Genomic DNA, 14,053 nt, shown 5'->3' with positions numbered 1-14,053 from the left:
GGGTGCTCACAGAAAGTCCTTTACTGGCTATGGACAATAATAAAGGATGTACATGTACATATAAGCCGAGACCCTTCCCTTGGTCTACCCTCAGTCCTCCCTGCTCAGCACGTGCACTTGAGGGCCACATGCTTGGCACTGCCACGATGGTGTTTGGTGCGCTCCAAGAGGCAACTCATTGGTCATGATTGATGCAGACTGACCATGCGGTCGATCAGAGCCCGGCGTGTAGTCTCCACCTCCCTAGTCAGGCGCTCGATTTCCCGCTTGAGCCGCTCGTTCTCTTGGGCTAGCTGTGCTACCTTCCTCTCGTTCTCCTGCTCTTTCTCCTTCATGCGTTGCTTCCCAGCTCGGGCTGGGCACTGACCACTCTGTTTCCGCTTCCTAGTTCTTCCTTGATCTTCTTCCTCTTCCTCCTGAGCCATAGAACTCTGGCTAGACTCAGGAGAGCAAGGGCTTTGTGAGGTGCTTGTGACCTCTGCTGGCCCTGGCTCCTCAGTCAGCCAAGCTAGTGATGCAGGGTCAAGCGTAGTGAAGGTTTTTGATTCTTCCTTTAGGGAAATGAAGAAGGGGAGGTGTATATTAGTTCAGGAGAGGCAGACATACTCCCCAGTTCTGGGGTTTGCTTTATTTTTGCTTGTTTTTTGAGACAGGGTCTTATGCTAGACACAGATTCTAGCTTAAGCTGGCCACGAACTGAGCCTCTTGCCTCCACCTTGCATGTGCTGGGATTATAGGTATGCACCGCATACCTGTTTGCCCGGTTTAAGACTAGCATTCTCACCTCTTCATTTCCAGGGGATGAGATATAGGAACCCCCAATTTCATCTGCGGACAGGACCTCCTGCAGATCCTCATACCAGGCTTCCAGCTCCCAGCTGGACACGGTCTCAAAGGTGAAAGGCAGGGACTCAGCTGCCATGTCTGTAGTTGGACCAAGTTCTGGAAAATAATATACAGGAATAGGTTCTATTCGCCACAGTTGGTCTTACAGGACAGGGAGGGGTGTGGGCTGTCAATCCTTGAAAGCCACACTGGCAGGGAGTAGAGATCCAATTCGCATGAGTTGCTCTCTGACCTCCACATGGACAGCACTGCGTACAGGCACACACCAAATGAAAGCTGGGGTGGGGACAAGGCTGCCCCAGCCTAACACCATGGCCAGTAACCCCACAAACACAAACAATGTGATTTAAAACTATAATCAGCAAGTGTATTATTTGGTAATCTCCACTATTTTGTTTCTTTGTGTATGTTCACACAAGTGCCATGCCTATGGTGGCCAGAGGCATGTAGTTCCAGTCCATTTTGAGCCACCTGATGGGGGCACTGGAAACCCAGTTCAGGTCCACAAGAAAAGCAGCAAGTGTACTTAACTGATGAGCCTTCTCTCCAGCCTATTTCCCTTTTTATTTTTTCCCCCTCTTTGAGACAGGTTTTTTGTGTAGACCAGGCTGGCCTTGAACTCAGAGATCCAGCTACCTCTGCCTCTCAAGTGCTGGGATTAAAGGAGTGCACCACCACCACATGGCTCTCCATTTGTTTTGTTTTGTTCATTTTTTTTGTTGTGTTGGGAATTGAACCGGAGTTCTTGTTTATATGCTGGTTTAGAAGCACACTACTAAACTATACTCCCAGTATAGCCTGGATACATATTTTTTCCCTGAAGATGTATTTATTTGATTGTCTGTGTATATGTATGTGTGAGTGCCTGCATGTAAGTTTGTGTGCTGTGTTATGTCCCTGGTGTACATGGAAGCCACAAGAGGGAATGAGTTCCCTCGAACTAGAGTCATAGATGGTTTTTGAGGTGCCATGTAGGTACTGGGAACTGAACCCGGTCCCCTACAAGAGCAGCAGACCAGGCTGGCCTTGAACTCGCAGATCTTCTTGTCTCTGCCTCCCAAGAGCCCAGCAGAACATACCTTTTATTGATAGGGATTTATTGATTTCATTGATAGGTAACTTTGGCTGGCCTTGAACTGCATAACCCTCTTGCCTCTGCCTCTCAAGTTCTGAGATTACAGGAACGAGCCACTAAACTTGGCTATGTGTATTCTTACGGGATCACAGTAAAAGCATTCAACTCACTTGGGAGCACTGCTGCTAATTTCCAGGGCAATTACCAGGCCACTTGTGCTTTCTCTTGTGTGGGAAGCTTGGGCAGAAGGTCCTTTGGGCCTAACCTTGGTGTGGACAAACAGAAGACATACCAATTGCCATTGTTGAGGCTGACTTTTCCCAGCTTTCAGTTGGGAAGTGCTCTAAAAGCAGAATTATGGGGTCAGAGAAAGATACGGCCTGACAGCAGAAGCACCGCAGCAATGCAGCCTGAGCAGGGTTAGGGCTGACCTGAGATGGCCTGCTTCAGGTGTGCTGAGATGACCTGCTTCAGGTGTGGTGATACATGAAGACACGCTTCCTTCTGGAACACTGTGGAGAAAGGAAGAGACAGCTGCTTTACCTCCAGTGCCTGCTCTCTGTCTCCTTCTTTTTTTTGTTTAAAGATTTATTTTATATACAGTGCTCTGCCTGCATGTACACCTGCAGGCCAGAAGAGGGCATCAGATCACATTATAGATGGTTGTTGCACCACCATGTGGTTGCTGGGAATTGAACTCATGACCTTTGGAAAAGCAGCCAGTCCTCTAAACCTCTGAGCCATCTCTCCAGCCCTCCTTCTTGTTTTTCTTTTTTTGAGACAGTTTCTCTGTGTGGCCCTGGGCATCCTGGAACTCACCTCTGTAACACGCACGCACGCACGCGCATGTATCCCCAAAGCCAATTTCAAGGATAGAGGCCAGCGTGACTTTATTTTTAGTTGCTGACATTTGTAGTCCTAATTACATAATAGCAAAGCCCTGGCCAAGTAAGTTTTTTCTAAATCCCAGATAGACCTCAGACCTGCCAGAGTGAGGACTAAACTACAGGAAGGAAATGCAGCAGCCCTTGCTTAAATTCCATTCCCACCATCTCCTGTTGACCTTTTCCTTCCAAGGTTGTGTCATTCAGACTCTAGGTGCTTAAAGCAAAAAAAACCCCTTGGTATCCTTGATTCCTCTTCTCAGTCTAAAGCACTAGCAACTTTAATACAGTTCTTAAAAGTACCTAAAACCCAAGTATTTCTCATTATTATCAAATCAATTTACCATAACTTTCATTCCCTAGATTATTTTGGAAGCCTCCTTGAGATCTCCCATTTCTTTTAGGTTTTTATTTTGTTTTGTTTGAGCCAGGGTCTTACTATGTAGCTTTGGCTGTCCTAGAACTTGCTTTGCAGAGTAGATTGGCTTTGAACTGAGAGGCCTGCTTCTCCAGTGCTGGGATTAAAGGCCTGCACCACTCTACCCAGCTACGAGCTCCCATGTCTATTGTCTTATTTTTGAGGCTGGGGGCTGACCCTAAAGTCCTCCACACACTGGGCAAGCGTGCTACCATGGAGCTACATCCTCACCCCTTTATTTTTGTATTCACTTATTTTGACTCAGCGCTTCATTATGGAGCCCTGGCCATCCTGGAACTCAGAGGTCTGCCGGCCCCTGCCTCTCTGAGTACTGGAACTAAGCGCATGTGCCATGATGCTGGGCCTTGCCCCAACCTTCCCAGTCTAGGTCATTCCTCTGCTCAGATACCCCAGGGGCTTTCTGTCTCATGACTAACATCCTGAGAGTGGCTTGCAAGGGTCGCCATGAGCTGCTGTGGCAGTTTTCTCAGATCACTCTAGTCCAACCCCGCTGCCCCATTCCTAAAGATACCAGGCATGCTCTATCTTAACCCTTCCGCTTTGGCTCTGGAAAGCTCTTCCACATGATCTGCTTGGCTCACAGGCTTCCCTTCTTTGGGTCTTTCACTTAAAATCCCAGTGAGGTAATTCCTGACGTGACAAAACGCAGCCTCTTGCCACCATTCTGGACACACTATTCACTCCCTGCTTTTGTTTTTTCCCTTTTGCTTTCTACTGAAATATAAGCTGTTTTAAGAGCAGTACTATCTTTTGCTCCCAAAATACATACGTTGGGTCCCCAAATGCTTGGCACATAGTAGGTGCTTCTTAAGCAATTGTTAGTAATGAGTGGGCCAAAGCCCCTCCCCAATTTCCTTACAGAGGAGAACTAGACCCAGAGGCAGAGCTGTGCTGTCTGTCTGTCTCTGGGGACTGGAGACGCAATATTGCCCTGAGTGTTTCTCTGCAGGGTTGTCCTCTAGGGGAAACTCCTTTGGTCTTCCAGTGTTTGAGACCTGGCTTTCATCAGCAGTGCTGCCCCAGGCCAGAGGGTGCAGAGACAAACAGTGGGCTGGCCTGATGCAATGGTTACAGAGGTTAGCAGGGAGACGGGACTTAGGAAAGAAGCAGAGACCAGTCCTGCGAGAAGCACAAGGCCCTGGAGAGATCCCAAATAATTTCCCATAGTTATAGAGATACAGGTTGCTCTCTTGTAAGGAAGCCCAGAAACCTCTGCGGAAAAGGGAAAAACCCACCGATGCTCCTCCCACCGGCACCCCCACTCGTAAAGGTCTGTCAGTCTTAGGGTTTTCTTGAACTTTAGAGTCAGCTATTAAAGTGGCCATGTTGTCCCCCAGCCACCGCGGCTTCAGCTTGGGAGAGTTGGGGAGAGCGAGGCCAGTGGAGAAAAGGCGGTGACAGCAAGAGCCCCCAGCGTGGGGGTGTGTCCTGTTGCCCCGCCTTTCCTGCGAACCGCCCAGGCCTAAGATGGCCCGAAGTTTGCAATACAGAGAATTTCCCAAATGCAACCAAAGCCCCTTTGCAGATCAGGGACCAACTCGAGACGGGGACCCGTGATGCCATTGCCCAAAGGAAGAGGGGGCCTGTAAGTACCACTCTCGAATCAGGGATTCCGCGCCTTCACCCCTCCCTCAATCTACAAGCTCGCTGTGGAAGGGGTGGGGCTACATCCTCGAGAGCGATCGCCTCCAACTTTATGAAATAGCTCTGCTGGCGAGGATAGGGGAGGGAAGGGGTAGACGGAGTCAGTACTCGCCTCTCTCCTCAGGTTCCGGCTTTTGTTTTGGCTCTGTCGCTGCCACCCGCTCATCTTCAACATGATACAGTCTGCGTGTTAGACTCAGGCTACTGACCTCCAGAGCGCCGAGCGACGATCTTTTATGCTGTCTTTTCATGCCCGTCGGGGACGGGGCCCGGGACTCAACCAATCATCAAGCGGCACGCTGGCACTGGCTCCGCCTCACCCCTCACATCCGCCACTCAGGAGCCTGTGGCCACGCCCCCATCGCGCCCTCTGGCTGGAGCGGCTACGTTGTCTCGGACCCGGAAGTGGCTTTGGGTCACGAGGCTCCGCGGAGGAGGTGAGTGAGTCATACGCGCGCGCGCCCGCGCGCGCGGAGGAGAGTGCGGCGAGGGAGGGGATGACGGGGGGCGGGGATGATGCAATGTTTGGCAACCGGTGTCTGCGCGCGCACGCGCAGGGGCCGTCGGTGGTGGTGGGAGGCATCTGGGGTGGGGGGTAGGGTGGGGGAGCGAGATAGGAAGGCGGAGCGCCAGCTCCCAGTATCCAACGGCTCCAACGGCTGGCCTTCCTGAACTTGTCTGTCGGGGAGCTGCTGTTCTTTCTACCCACCTCCCATCACCTTTAACTAACTCCTCCATAAACGACTCCCATGCTCCCTGGCCCCTCCCAGATAATGGGCGCCGAGGCTCTCGAACCTCTTTAAAGTTTCCATTTGTCCACCTGGAATGACATCTTCTCCCAAAGGCCGAGGTCCTGGCATTTCCTTGGTAGTCCACCTGCTTCTCCCAGGAAAGCAGCCTTGACGTTTGTTTCTGGATCATCCATTACGTGGCAGAATGCAAGTTCTTTGTAGAGTGCGGGTTTCTGCCTCCTACTTACCTCACCCCTGCTCTCTGTGGTGTGCTCTTACGCCCTTCGCGAAGTCGAGGACCCACACTTTTCCTTCTCCCAGACAGCAAGTCCTGTGACTCCCCGCTGAGGAGCTGGCCTCATGCCTCTAGGTGACTGGGGCCATGACCTATAGCGGAGGCTGCGACGTGCGTGCACTTGAGCGCACGATTGCCCTGGACTAGCTTTTCAGAGGGAACGCAGATTCCTGAATAATTTGCCCAAGAATTCTACCTTACTCATTTGTAACTTAGAGAAAGAGAGGTAAAGGTAAAAAGAGCACTGTGGAGGGAACTTGAACAAAAGTAAAAGCATCCTGCGAAATGTGTTTTTGAGCCACGAAAGCAGAGGCCATGTGGTGGCCTCTTGCAGCCTGTCGTGCGCTCAGAGGGGCAAGCCGGAGTTTGTCCAAGTGGAAACTGCACCGAGAGCGGTTGCTATTGGAGGGTGTGACAGTGACAGGTCCTTGGCCAGCCTGCTCCTCGGCTCCAGACCTTCATTTCCCCTTCTGTTAGCAGAGGTGGGGGTGGGCTAAACCAGATGGTCTCTCCTGGCCTAAAGACAGACCAGGTTGTCAGTGACAGGCAGAGGTCATGTGACTTGACAGGCCGAGGTCGTGTTGTGACATGTTGACCTGGAGAGGCGGGTCAAGTCTCAGCACACTACCCGGGAAGCCTTTGGGGCGGGGCAGGGCAAGTCGCGACTTTCATCTTTTAGGGCTGGCCCCTCCCGGACCTGACATTCCTGGCTCCCCCAACAGATTGTGGCTTCGGAAGGGGCCCCTCCCGAGGGAGGACTGGGATTGGCCACCAGTGGCCTGGGAAGAGGCCCAGATCCTTCCGCGGAGGGCGGGGGGGGGCCGCGTGGGGTGTTTGTTCTCTTGGGGATTAATGGGGGGTTGTGGGGGAGGGGTAGGCGCGCTCCCGCATGCGCACTGCGTCCCCTCCTGTTGGCTCGCTGCTGTCCGCTGGGCGGGGGCCCGGCCCCGCCCCTCTCCCGTCCGGGCAGCGGCGGCGGCGGCGGCGGCGGCTGTGGCGGTGGCGGCGGCAGCGACGGCGGCGGCGGCGGCAGCTTGCGCGGTGCCTTCTGGGAACGGAATCCCCAGGGCTGCCCCTGGCCCCTATGGCGCATGCGCGGGAGGCCGCTCGGTGATCCGCGGCGGCGGCGGCGGCGCTTCCTGCTAAGACCGGCCGGGGCCGTACCGGAGGCTCGGGCTCCACCGACCCACCTCCCACCCCCTCCCACTCACCCTCTGGGCCGCGACTGCGCAGGGCGGGGCCAGCCGAACCATGGGCCGCGGTGAGTGCGGGGCCCGGCCCCCCCGCCCCTCCCCCTCCCTTCTCTCTCCTCCCCTTCTGTCCCTACCCTCTGCCCCCTCCGCGTCCTCTCGGCCCCTTTCCCTGGCCCCATCCACAGCCCCCCACCCTCACCTGCCCCCGCCGTTTCTCCCCCTCAGTGCTGACTTCTGCCTTCCTGACCTCCCTCCCTCCAGTGCTTCGCCCACCCTCCGCCCGCCCTCTCCCCAAGTTCCTTCCTACTTGGTGCGCCTGCCTTCCCCTCCTCCCCAAGCTGAAGGAAGCAGTCTGGGTGACAGGGCGCCTTGTTATGAGAGGGAAAGTTTGGAAGCCGTCAGTGTGCGGTGGGAGCGATGGTGAGGCTGGTGAGGATACTTGCAGGCTTAAGGGCCAGAGAATACTTCTTGTTGCTAATTGGAAGCCAGTAGGAGAATATGGATCCCTTTTCGTCGGCTGTGGGGGACCAGGAGCGTCTCAGGATCCTGGAGGAAGACAGAGCTCTCGTTCCAAATGAATTAGACCCGAGATTGTCTGATGGAGTGGGCATGGGGGAGATTTGTGCTGGTACCACCTTGCCAGGCAGTTGCGCAATTGCTTTGGTGACCTGTGGGGCAATCTGTACTTTTTATATGATCTTCCTGGGGGAGGGGACTGCAGTGGCCAGACACTGGGAAACTTCCTAGTGGCCTGGCATTGTGGGAATTAGCCCACACTCCTTGTTGAAGTCTTCTGTCCCTAGACAAAGGGAACTGGCCCTTTCTATGTCAAGAATTAGGTATGATTTTGTGGTCCTTAGGAGTGGAGGTGCTGAGCTCTGGTCCCTAGGGGCTGGGCTCGGAGAGGACAGTTGTGGACATGGCCAGCAGATCCCTGAGGTCCTTACAGGCACTACGTCATGTTATTTATGGACCTTTCCTTGAGTGCTCTGGGCAGTGGTGCTTTCTTGAGTTAGGGGGGTTCATGAGAGGCCCTTCTCTTTCCTTGTGTTGCAGGTGTGGGCTAAGCTGGTGGCCCCGGCTTTAGACTGGACCCCACAATGTTTGCAGAGATGTTCAGGTAGCACCGATGGTGTGGCAGAGGATTCCTTCTCCCCGGCTCTCTGAGGGGCTCCCCTGCGGTACTCAGGAAGCCTGAGCTTCCGTGGGTCTCCCACCTCCTTTGCCTTCCCGGAGTTCTCCCTCAGGTGCCCAGCCCAGTGTAATCCTCCCAGTGCCCACATGGCTGTCTGTGTTATCAGGCACAAGGGAGCTGATTACACACAATGAATGGGGGCAATGAGAGCAGTGGAGCAGACAGAGCTGGGGGCCCTGTGGCCACGTCTGTCCCCATCGGTTGGCAGCGCTGTGTGCGGGAAGGTGCAGTGTTCTATATCAGGTATGGCTGTCCAGAGACCCTGAGGTGGCTTAGCTCAGTCAATGTCTTCCTGCCTGAGTGTTCTGGCCCTTACCCCTCCTCACGGCTTCAGTTTCTGATACTTTGTTGCTCTCTACTGTGGTCTTCCCCCCCCCCCCCCCCCTTCCTCTGCCTTTTTGCTCTTTCTCTCTGGGCCTTTGAATCCATTCACTCTTTGTTTCTTCTCACGTTGCCTTGCCCTTCCTAGGAAAGCATTAACTGTCTTTTAGGAAGTATCTCCAGATGGGCTGACAATTAACCCCATACCTGTGACCCTGTTCTTTCCCAGCCCAAGTGGCACAGAGCTGTCTTCCTTGGAGCAAACCCGGAGCTACCTCCTCAGCGATGGGACCTGCAAGTGCGGTCTGGAGTGTCCACTCAATGTCCCCAAGGTCAGAGTTCTGGGGGTGCCACAGACTATAGGCATGAGCCATAAGACTCAGTGCCAATTCCTGACTATGATGCCTTCTTGGCTTCCATCCCCTCAATGTTCCTGGTCCATGCCTTCTACCTTACAGGTTTTCAACTTTGACCCTTTGGCCCCGGTGACCCCGGGTGGGGCTGGGGTGGGGCCTGCATCAGAGGAGGACATGACCAAGCTGTGCAACCACAGGCGGAAAGCTGTTGCCATGGCAACTCTGTACCGCAGCATGGAGACCACCTGCTCACACTCTTCTCCTGGTGAGTTTTTCTGCCACTTCAGAGAAGAATGCGAAGACCTGAGGGCCTGGCGGGCGGATTGCGGATGAGCCGGTGGGGAGCAGCTGCGTGAGAGGGCAGGGTGGGAACCTGTGGGACTTGAGGCCCACAGCTGACTCGTGATTTCTCATTTATTGCAGGAGAGGGAGCAAGCCCCCAAATGTTCCACACTGTGTCCCCAGGGCCCCCCTCTGTCCGCCCTCCTTGTCGAGTTCCTCCTACAACTCCACTTAATGGGGGTCCTGGCTCCATTCCCCAAGAAGCCCCTTCAGTTGCCCAGGCCTTCCCCCCTCTAACAGGCCCTGCCGGCCTCTTCCCACCACCCAGGCTCCCTGATCCAGCCCCCTCTGTGGGCAGCAGCAGCCCTTGTTTCCTCCCACGAGGCAATGCGCCCTCCCCAGCTCCACCTCCCCCACCTGCTATCAGCCTCAATGCCCCCTCATACAACTGGGGCGCTTCCCTCCGACCCAACCCGGTGCCCTCCGACCTGGGCTCTCCTCCAGCCCCTCATGCCTCCTCCTCTCCACCGTCAGACTCTCCTCTCTTCCACTGTAGTGATGCCTTAACACCCCCTCCCCTGCCCCCAAGCAATAATCTCTCTGGTCCCCCTGGCCCCCCTGGTCCTGCCACTCAGCCACCAGTGTCTTCAGCCACTATGCACCTGCCCTTGGTCCTGGGATCCTTGGGAGGGGCCCCCACAGTGGAGGGGCCTGGAGCACCCCCATTCCTTGCAAGCAGCATACTCTCTGCAGCAGCCAAGGCCCAGCAACCCCCGCTGCCCCCTCCCAGCACTTTACAGGGCCGAAGGCCCCGTGCCCAGCCATCCTCAGCTTCCCACTCCTCATCACCCCGTCCCTCTCAGCGTCGTCCTCGCCGGCCCCCAACTGTTTTGAGGTTGCTAGAAGGCGGAGGCCCTCAAACCCTTAGACGGAGCCGTCCTCGAGCCCCTGCTCCGGTCCCCCAGCCCTTTCCTCTTCCAGAGCCTTCCCAGCCTAGTCTCCCTTCCGTGCTGTCCCTCCTGGGACTCCCCACCCCTGGCCCTTCCCACTCTGATGGAAGCTTTAACCTTTTGGGGTCAGATGCACACCTTCCTCCTCCCCCAGCCCTCTCCTCAGGGAGCCTTCCCCAGCCCAGGCACCCCATTCAGCCCTCTCTGCCTGGGACCACCAGTGGCAGCCTCAGCAGTGTGCCAGGTATGAGGTTTCTGGGGCCTCCAAGCTCGGCTGTAGTCACCCAGGGCACTGAGGGGAAGGTTTAGAGAGCTCTTTGGTGGTGTTTGGGTTTGTGTCAGAGGTTGGGTCTGTGGGAGCTACAGAGAGGGCTTCCTTAAAGCTGAATTTGTTTTCTTTTACAGGTGCCCCTGCCCCACCAGCTGCCTCCAAAGCCCCCATAGTCCCCAGCCCTGTGCTTCAAAGCCCGTCTGACGGGCTGGGGATGGGGGCAGGCCCAGCCTGCCCTCTGCCTCCCTTGGCTGGTGGGGAGGCTTTCCCTTTCCCTAGCCCTGAGCAGGGCCTGGCACTCAGTGGAGCTGGCTTCCCAGGGATGCTGGGGGCCTTGCCGCTCCCCCTGAGTCTGGGACAGCCTCCACCTTCTCCATTACTTAGCCACAGTTTATTTGGTGTGCTGGCTGGGGGAGCACAGCCTCCCCCTGAACCCCTGCTACCGCCACCAGGGGGACCTGGCCCTCCCTTAGCCCCAGGCGAGCCAGAAGGGCCTTCCCTTTTGGTGGCTTCTTTGCTTTCACCACCCCCTTCAGACCTCCTCCCCCCTCCATCTGCACCCCCTAGCAATCTCCTTGCCTCTTTTCTGCCCCTGTTGGCCCTGGGCCCCACAGCTGGGGATGGGGAAGTATCTGCAGAGGGAGCCGGGGGTCCAAGTGGGGAGCCGTTTTCAGGTTTGGGAGACCTGCCCCCCCTACTATTCCCCCCACTTTCAGCGCCCCCTACCCTCATAGCTTTAAATTCTGCGCTGCTGGCTGCCAGCCTGGATCCCCCCTCGGGGACACCCCCCCAGGTAAGGCCTAAGGGTGTGAATTGGTGGGGCAGGATGAGGAGTCAGCTGGGAGGGGGCTCTTCCTCGGCCCCTGGGGAAGACATAGCCTTGGCTGGGGTAGGGTGGGTGTAAGAAGGAAGCGTGGCCTACCTCACTTGAGGTTTCAGTCAGATAGTGCCTGTGAAGGAACTGTAAGCTTGTTAAACACTTCACCACATGCTATAACCCTTCTCTTAGCCCTGTGTCCTGAGTGCCCCCCAACCTGGACCACCTACCTCCAGTGTCACCACGGCAACTACTGACCCGGGGGCCTCCTCTCTGGGCAAGGCCCCCTCCAACTCAGGGAGACCCCCCCAACTTCTTAGCCCTCTGCTGAGTGCCAGCCTGCTGGGTGAGTCCTATGAAACAGCCATTAGGATTGGGAGGAAACTCCAACCATTGGGTAAACCTGAGTTTGTGTGGAGAGTCCCTGACTGTAACTTCTCAACAGGTGATCTGTCTTCACTGAGCAGCAGCCCTGGAACCCTCCCCAGCCTGTTGCAGCCCCCTGGCGCTCTTCTTTCCAGCCAGTTAGGACTGCAGCTCCTCCCTGGGGGGGCAGCGCCTCCCTCCCTGTCAGGGGCTTCTAGCCCCCTAGCCTGCCTGCTACAGAGTCTCCAGGTGAGCATGTGGGTGGGTCTCTGTCAGGAAGAAAATATTGCCTAAAACTGGGAAGGACTATGGTTGAAACGGAGATGTTTTTGCCAGCAGATCCCTCCAGAGCAGCCAGACGGCCCCTGTCTGCCCCCTGAGAGCCCTGCCTCAGCCCTCGAACCGGAGCCTGCCCGGCCTCCCCTCAGTGCCTTAGCCCCACCCCATGGTTCTCCTGACCCCCCAGTCCCTGAGCTGCTCACTGGGAGGGGGTCAGGGAAACGGGGCCGGAGGGGAGGAGGGGGACTTAGGGGCATTAATGGTGAGACCAGGCCAGGCAGAGGCCGAAAGCCTGGCAACCGCCGAGAACCTGGCCGACTGGCCCTCAAGTGGGGGACACGTGGTAGCTTCAATGGACAAATGGAACGGTCCCCAAGAAGGACCCACCACTGGCAGCATAATGGGGAGCTAGCTGAAGGGGGTGCTGAGCCCAGGGATCCATCCCTTCCTGGGCCCCATTCTGAGGACCTTAAGGTAAGTGTGGTACGGTCAGGTCCAGGCTCAGGGTTCTCAGGCATGCGCTATTCTCATTTCCCACATACACGTGTCCATCTTTCCTCAGGTGTCCCCAGCGATAGTCAGGAAGTCTCGTCGAGGCCGGAGGAGAAAATACAAGTGAGTGTGAGGCCCACCCCTGTGCCACCTATTTGTTGGGACTGTAGGAATGTCCATAGGGGCTTAGTGTCATTTTGTCTTTATGGTGTTAGGGATCAAACCCGGGGCCTTATGCATGTTAGGCCAAATGCTATACTGCTGAGTTATACATACCCCTGTCCCCAAACTGTGGCTTGGTTTTTCAAAAGTGGCAGGTACTTGAGCATGAATAAGGACATTGTGCGTTTGCTGTCCAAATGTAGACAGCCTCTCACCCAGCCTTCTGAAATTGACCTGGTGCTTGGGAGCTGTTCCTGATCATCTGTGCCCTTATTGCAGCCCTGCCCGGAACAGCAGCAGCTCCCGCCAGGACGTCACCTTGGAGCCCAGCCCTACAACTCGAGTAAGTGGGTGTGTGGGTTAGAGGCTATTGAGCTAAGAATTGAGGTGGGGAGGGAGACTCCTGTCAGCATAGCTACCTGGTCACTTCTTTCAATTTCTCCGGTATAGGCGGCTGTCCCTCTGCCTCCCCGGGCCCGCCCTGGACGTCCTGCCAAAAACAAGAGGAGGAAACTGGCCCCATAGCAGCCATACCTGGAGCTGGAATCTGACCCTGACTGGGGAGAGCTGAGCCTTGGGGGCCCTGCCAGCCACCTGCACCTGTGGACAGTGGGTGGGGGCACTGTGCCCCACTCAGCACAAATGCAACCCCTCCCCCTACAAATCCCATCCTGAGCCATTGCAGGGGTCCCCCCAAAGCCATGTCACTGAAGAGGCCTGGGGGGGTGGTATATGGCCCTCTCCCCATCAGGCGCTAAGGGGAACACCCCTTCCCCAGGTCTTTTATTTGTTTAAGTTATTTTTGCACAAATGACTCTTTTATATTTAATTCGACTTCATTGCCTCCCTTCTTAAAGCCAGCAGGCTCAGTTTACAAACCTGTGAGCTACTGTTGGCTGCTGCCCTTCTTCCCAGTGAAAGGTACAAAGCAATAAGCATCATGCATCTTCCCCCATCCCTCTGGCACCCACCTGCCTCTGGCTCAGGTTGCTCAAAGCACAGACCCCCCAACCTGTCCCCAGGACTGAAACACATAGCCTCATTTCACAGTGTAGCCAGGTTCCCTCTGCTTTCCTCTGGGATATGAAAAGGGGGTACGGGGGCACAGAGGCCCTTTGGACCTCTCCTCCCATACACACTACACTGCCCCCTCTCCCCCATCAAAACGCTCAGAGACGTTGTGATGATGCGACTGAGGATTATGCAACGTGGTCCAACCGGAGCGGCCAGCATGACCAGCTGTCCAGGGGCTGCCTCCTGCCTTTTTTTTGTAAAGACAAGACCCTTGGGAGTTTTAATTCTGTTTTGTACTTGCCCTGTGGGGCCTCCACTGCTTTTCTATGGGAGACACTCTTAATTTAACAGATGAGAATATTTTGAAACTCTGCTTCTGGCTCTGTACTCTTTATTTAGTTCTTGGGTAAGAACAGATTACAACTGCAATGGTCTCATGAC

General features: G+C 55.6%; 2 protein-coding genes across 6 annotated transcripts; one reads left to right on the top strand and one right to left on the bottom strand.

The window, feature by feature from the left end:
* Nucleotides 1–3: 3 nt before the first annotated feature.
* Nucleotides 4–5,230, bottom strand: Ddit3 (DNA damage inducible transcript 3). 2 transcript variants are annotated; one of them, XM_051170744.1, is made up of 3 exons: nucleotides 5,001–5,230; nucleotides 785–942; nucleotides 4–551 (listed from the first exon to the last, which is right to left on the bottom strand). In XM_051170744.1, exons 1-3 carry the CDS (start codon nucleotides 5,137–5,139, stop codon nucleotides 183–185), a joined length of 666 nt encoding a protein of 221 aa, XP_051026701.1. In that variant the 5' UTR covers nucleotides 5,140–5,230; the 3' UTR covers nucleotides 4–182. The 2 variants fall into 2 exon arrangements, with proteins under 2 accessions (XP_051026701.1, XP_051026702.1); XM_051170745.1 differs by lacking the exon at nucleotides 5,001–5,230 and adding an exon at nucleotides 2,387–2,482.
* On the top strand, nucleotides 5,228–13,980 carry Mbd6 (methyl-CpG binding domain protein 6). 4 transcript variants are annotated; one of them, XM_051170739.1, is made up of 13 exons: nucleotides 5,228–5,325; nucleotides 8,164–8,227; nucleotides 8,409–8,545; nucleotides 8,853–8,955; nucleotides 9,082–9,244; nucleotides 9,403–10,455; nucleotides 10,617–11,275; nucleotides 11,492–11,645; nucleotides 11,745–11,914; nucleotides 12,002–12,418; nucleotides 12,507–12,559; nucleotides 12,878–12,941; nucleotides 13,049–13,980. In XM_051170739.1, exons 3-13 carry the CDS (start codon nucleotides 8,433–8,435, stop codon nucleotides 13,121–13,123), a joined length of 3,024 nt encoding a protein of 1,007 aa, XP_051026696.1. In that variant the 5' UTR covers nucleotides 5,228–5,325; nucleotides 8,164–8,227; nucleotides 8,409–8,432; the 3' UTR covers nucleotides 13,124–13,980. The 4 variants fall into 4 exon arrangements, with proteins under 4 accessions (XP_051026696.1, XP_051026698.1, XP_051026695.1 ...); XM_051170741.1 differs by lacking the exon at nucleotides 5,228–5,325 and adding an exon at nucleotides 6,944–7,175 and having other exon boundaries at nucleotides 12,005–12,418; XM_051170738.1 differs by lacking the exon at nucleotides 5,228–5,325 and adding an exon at nucleotides 6,944–7,175.
* Nucleotides 13,981–14,053: the final 73 nt, after the last annotated feature.

The sequence above is a fragment of the Acomys russatus genome, chromosome 28, assembly GCF_903995435.1.
Source record: "Acomys russatus chromosome 28, mAcoRus1.1, whole genome shotgun sequence".
Taxonomy (NCBI): domain Eukaryota; kingdom Metazoa; phylum Chordata; class Mammalia; order Rodentia; family Muridae; genus Acomys; species Acomys russatus.
Note: the sequence above shows the minus strand (reverse complement) of the source record. Positions and strands in the feature narration are given on the sequence as shown.

Coding starts and splice junctions, on each gene's coding strand:
- Ddit3 (XM_051170744.1), bottom strand. CDS start 5,139: ATGAAAAGACAGCATAAAAGATCGTCGCTCGGCGCTCTGGAGGTCAGT. Junction 943..5,000: donor GCCGGAACCTGAGGAGAGAG/GCGAGTACTGAC, acceptor ATTATTTTCCAG/AACTTGGTCCAACTACAGAC. Junction 552..784: donor CATCCCCTGGAAATGAAGAG/GTGAGAATGCTA, acceptor ATTTCCCTAAAG/GAAGAATCAAAAACCTTCAC.
- Mbd6 (XM_051170739.1), top strand. CDS start 8,433: ATGAATGGGGGCAATGAGAGCAGTGGAGCAGACAGAGCTGGGGGCCCT. Junction 11,915..12,001: donor GCCTGCTACAGAGTCTCCAG/GTGAGCATGTGG, acceptor TGTTTTTGCCAG/CAGATCCCTCCAGAGCAGCC. Junction 12,560..12,877: donor GGCCGGAGGAGAAAATACAA/GTGAGTGTGAGG, acceptor CCCTTATTGCAG/CCCTGCCCGGAACAGCAGCA.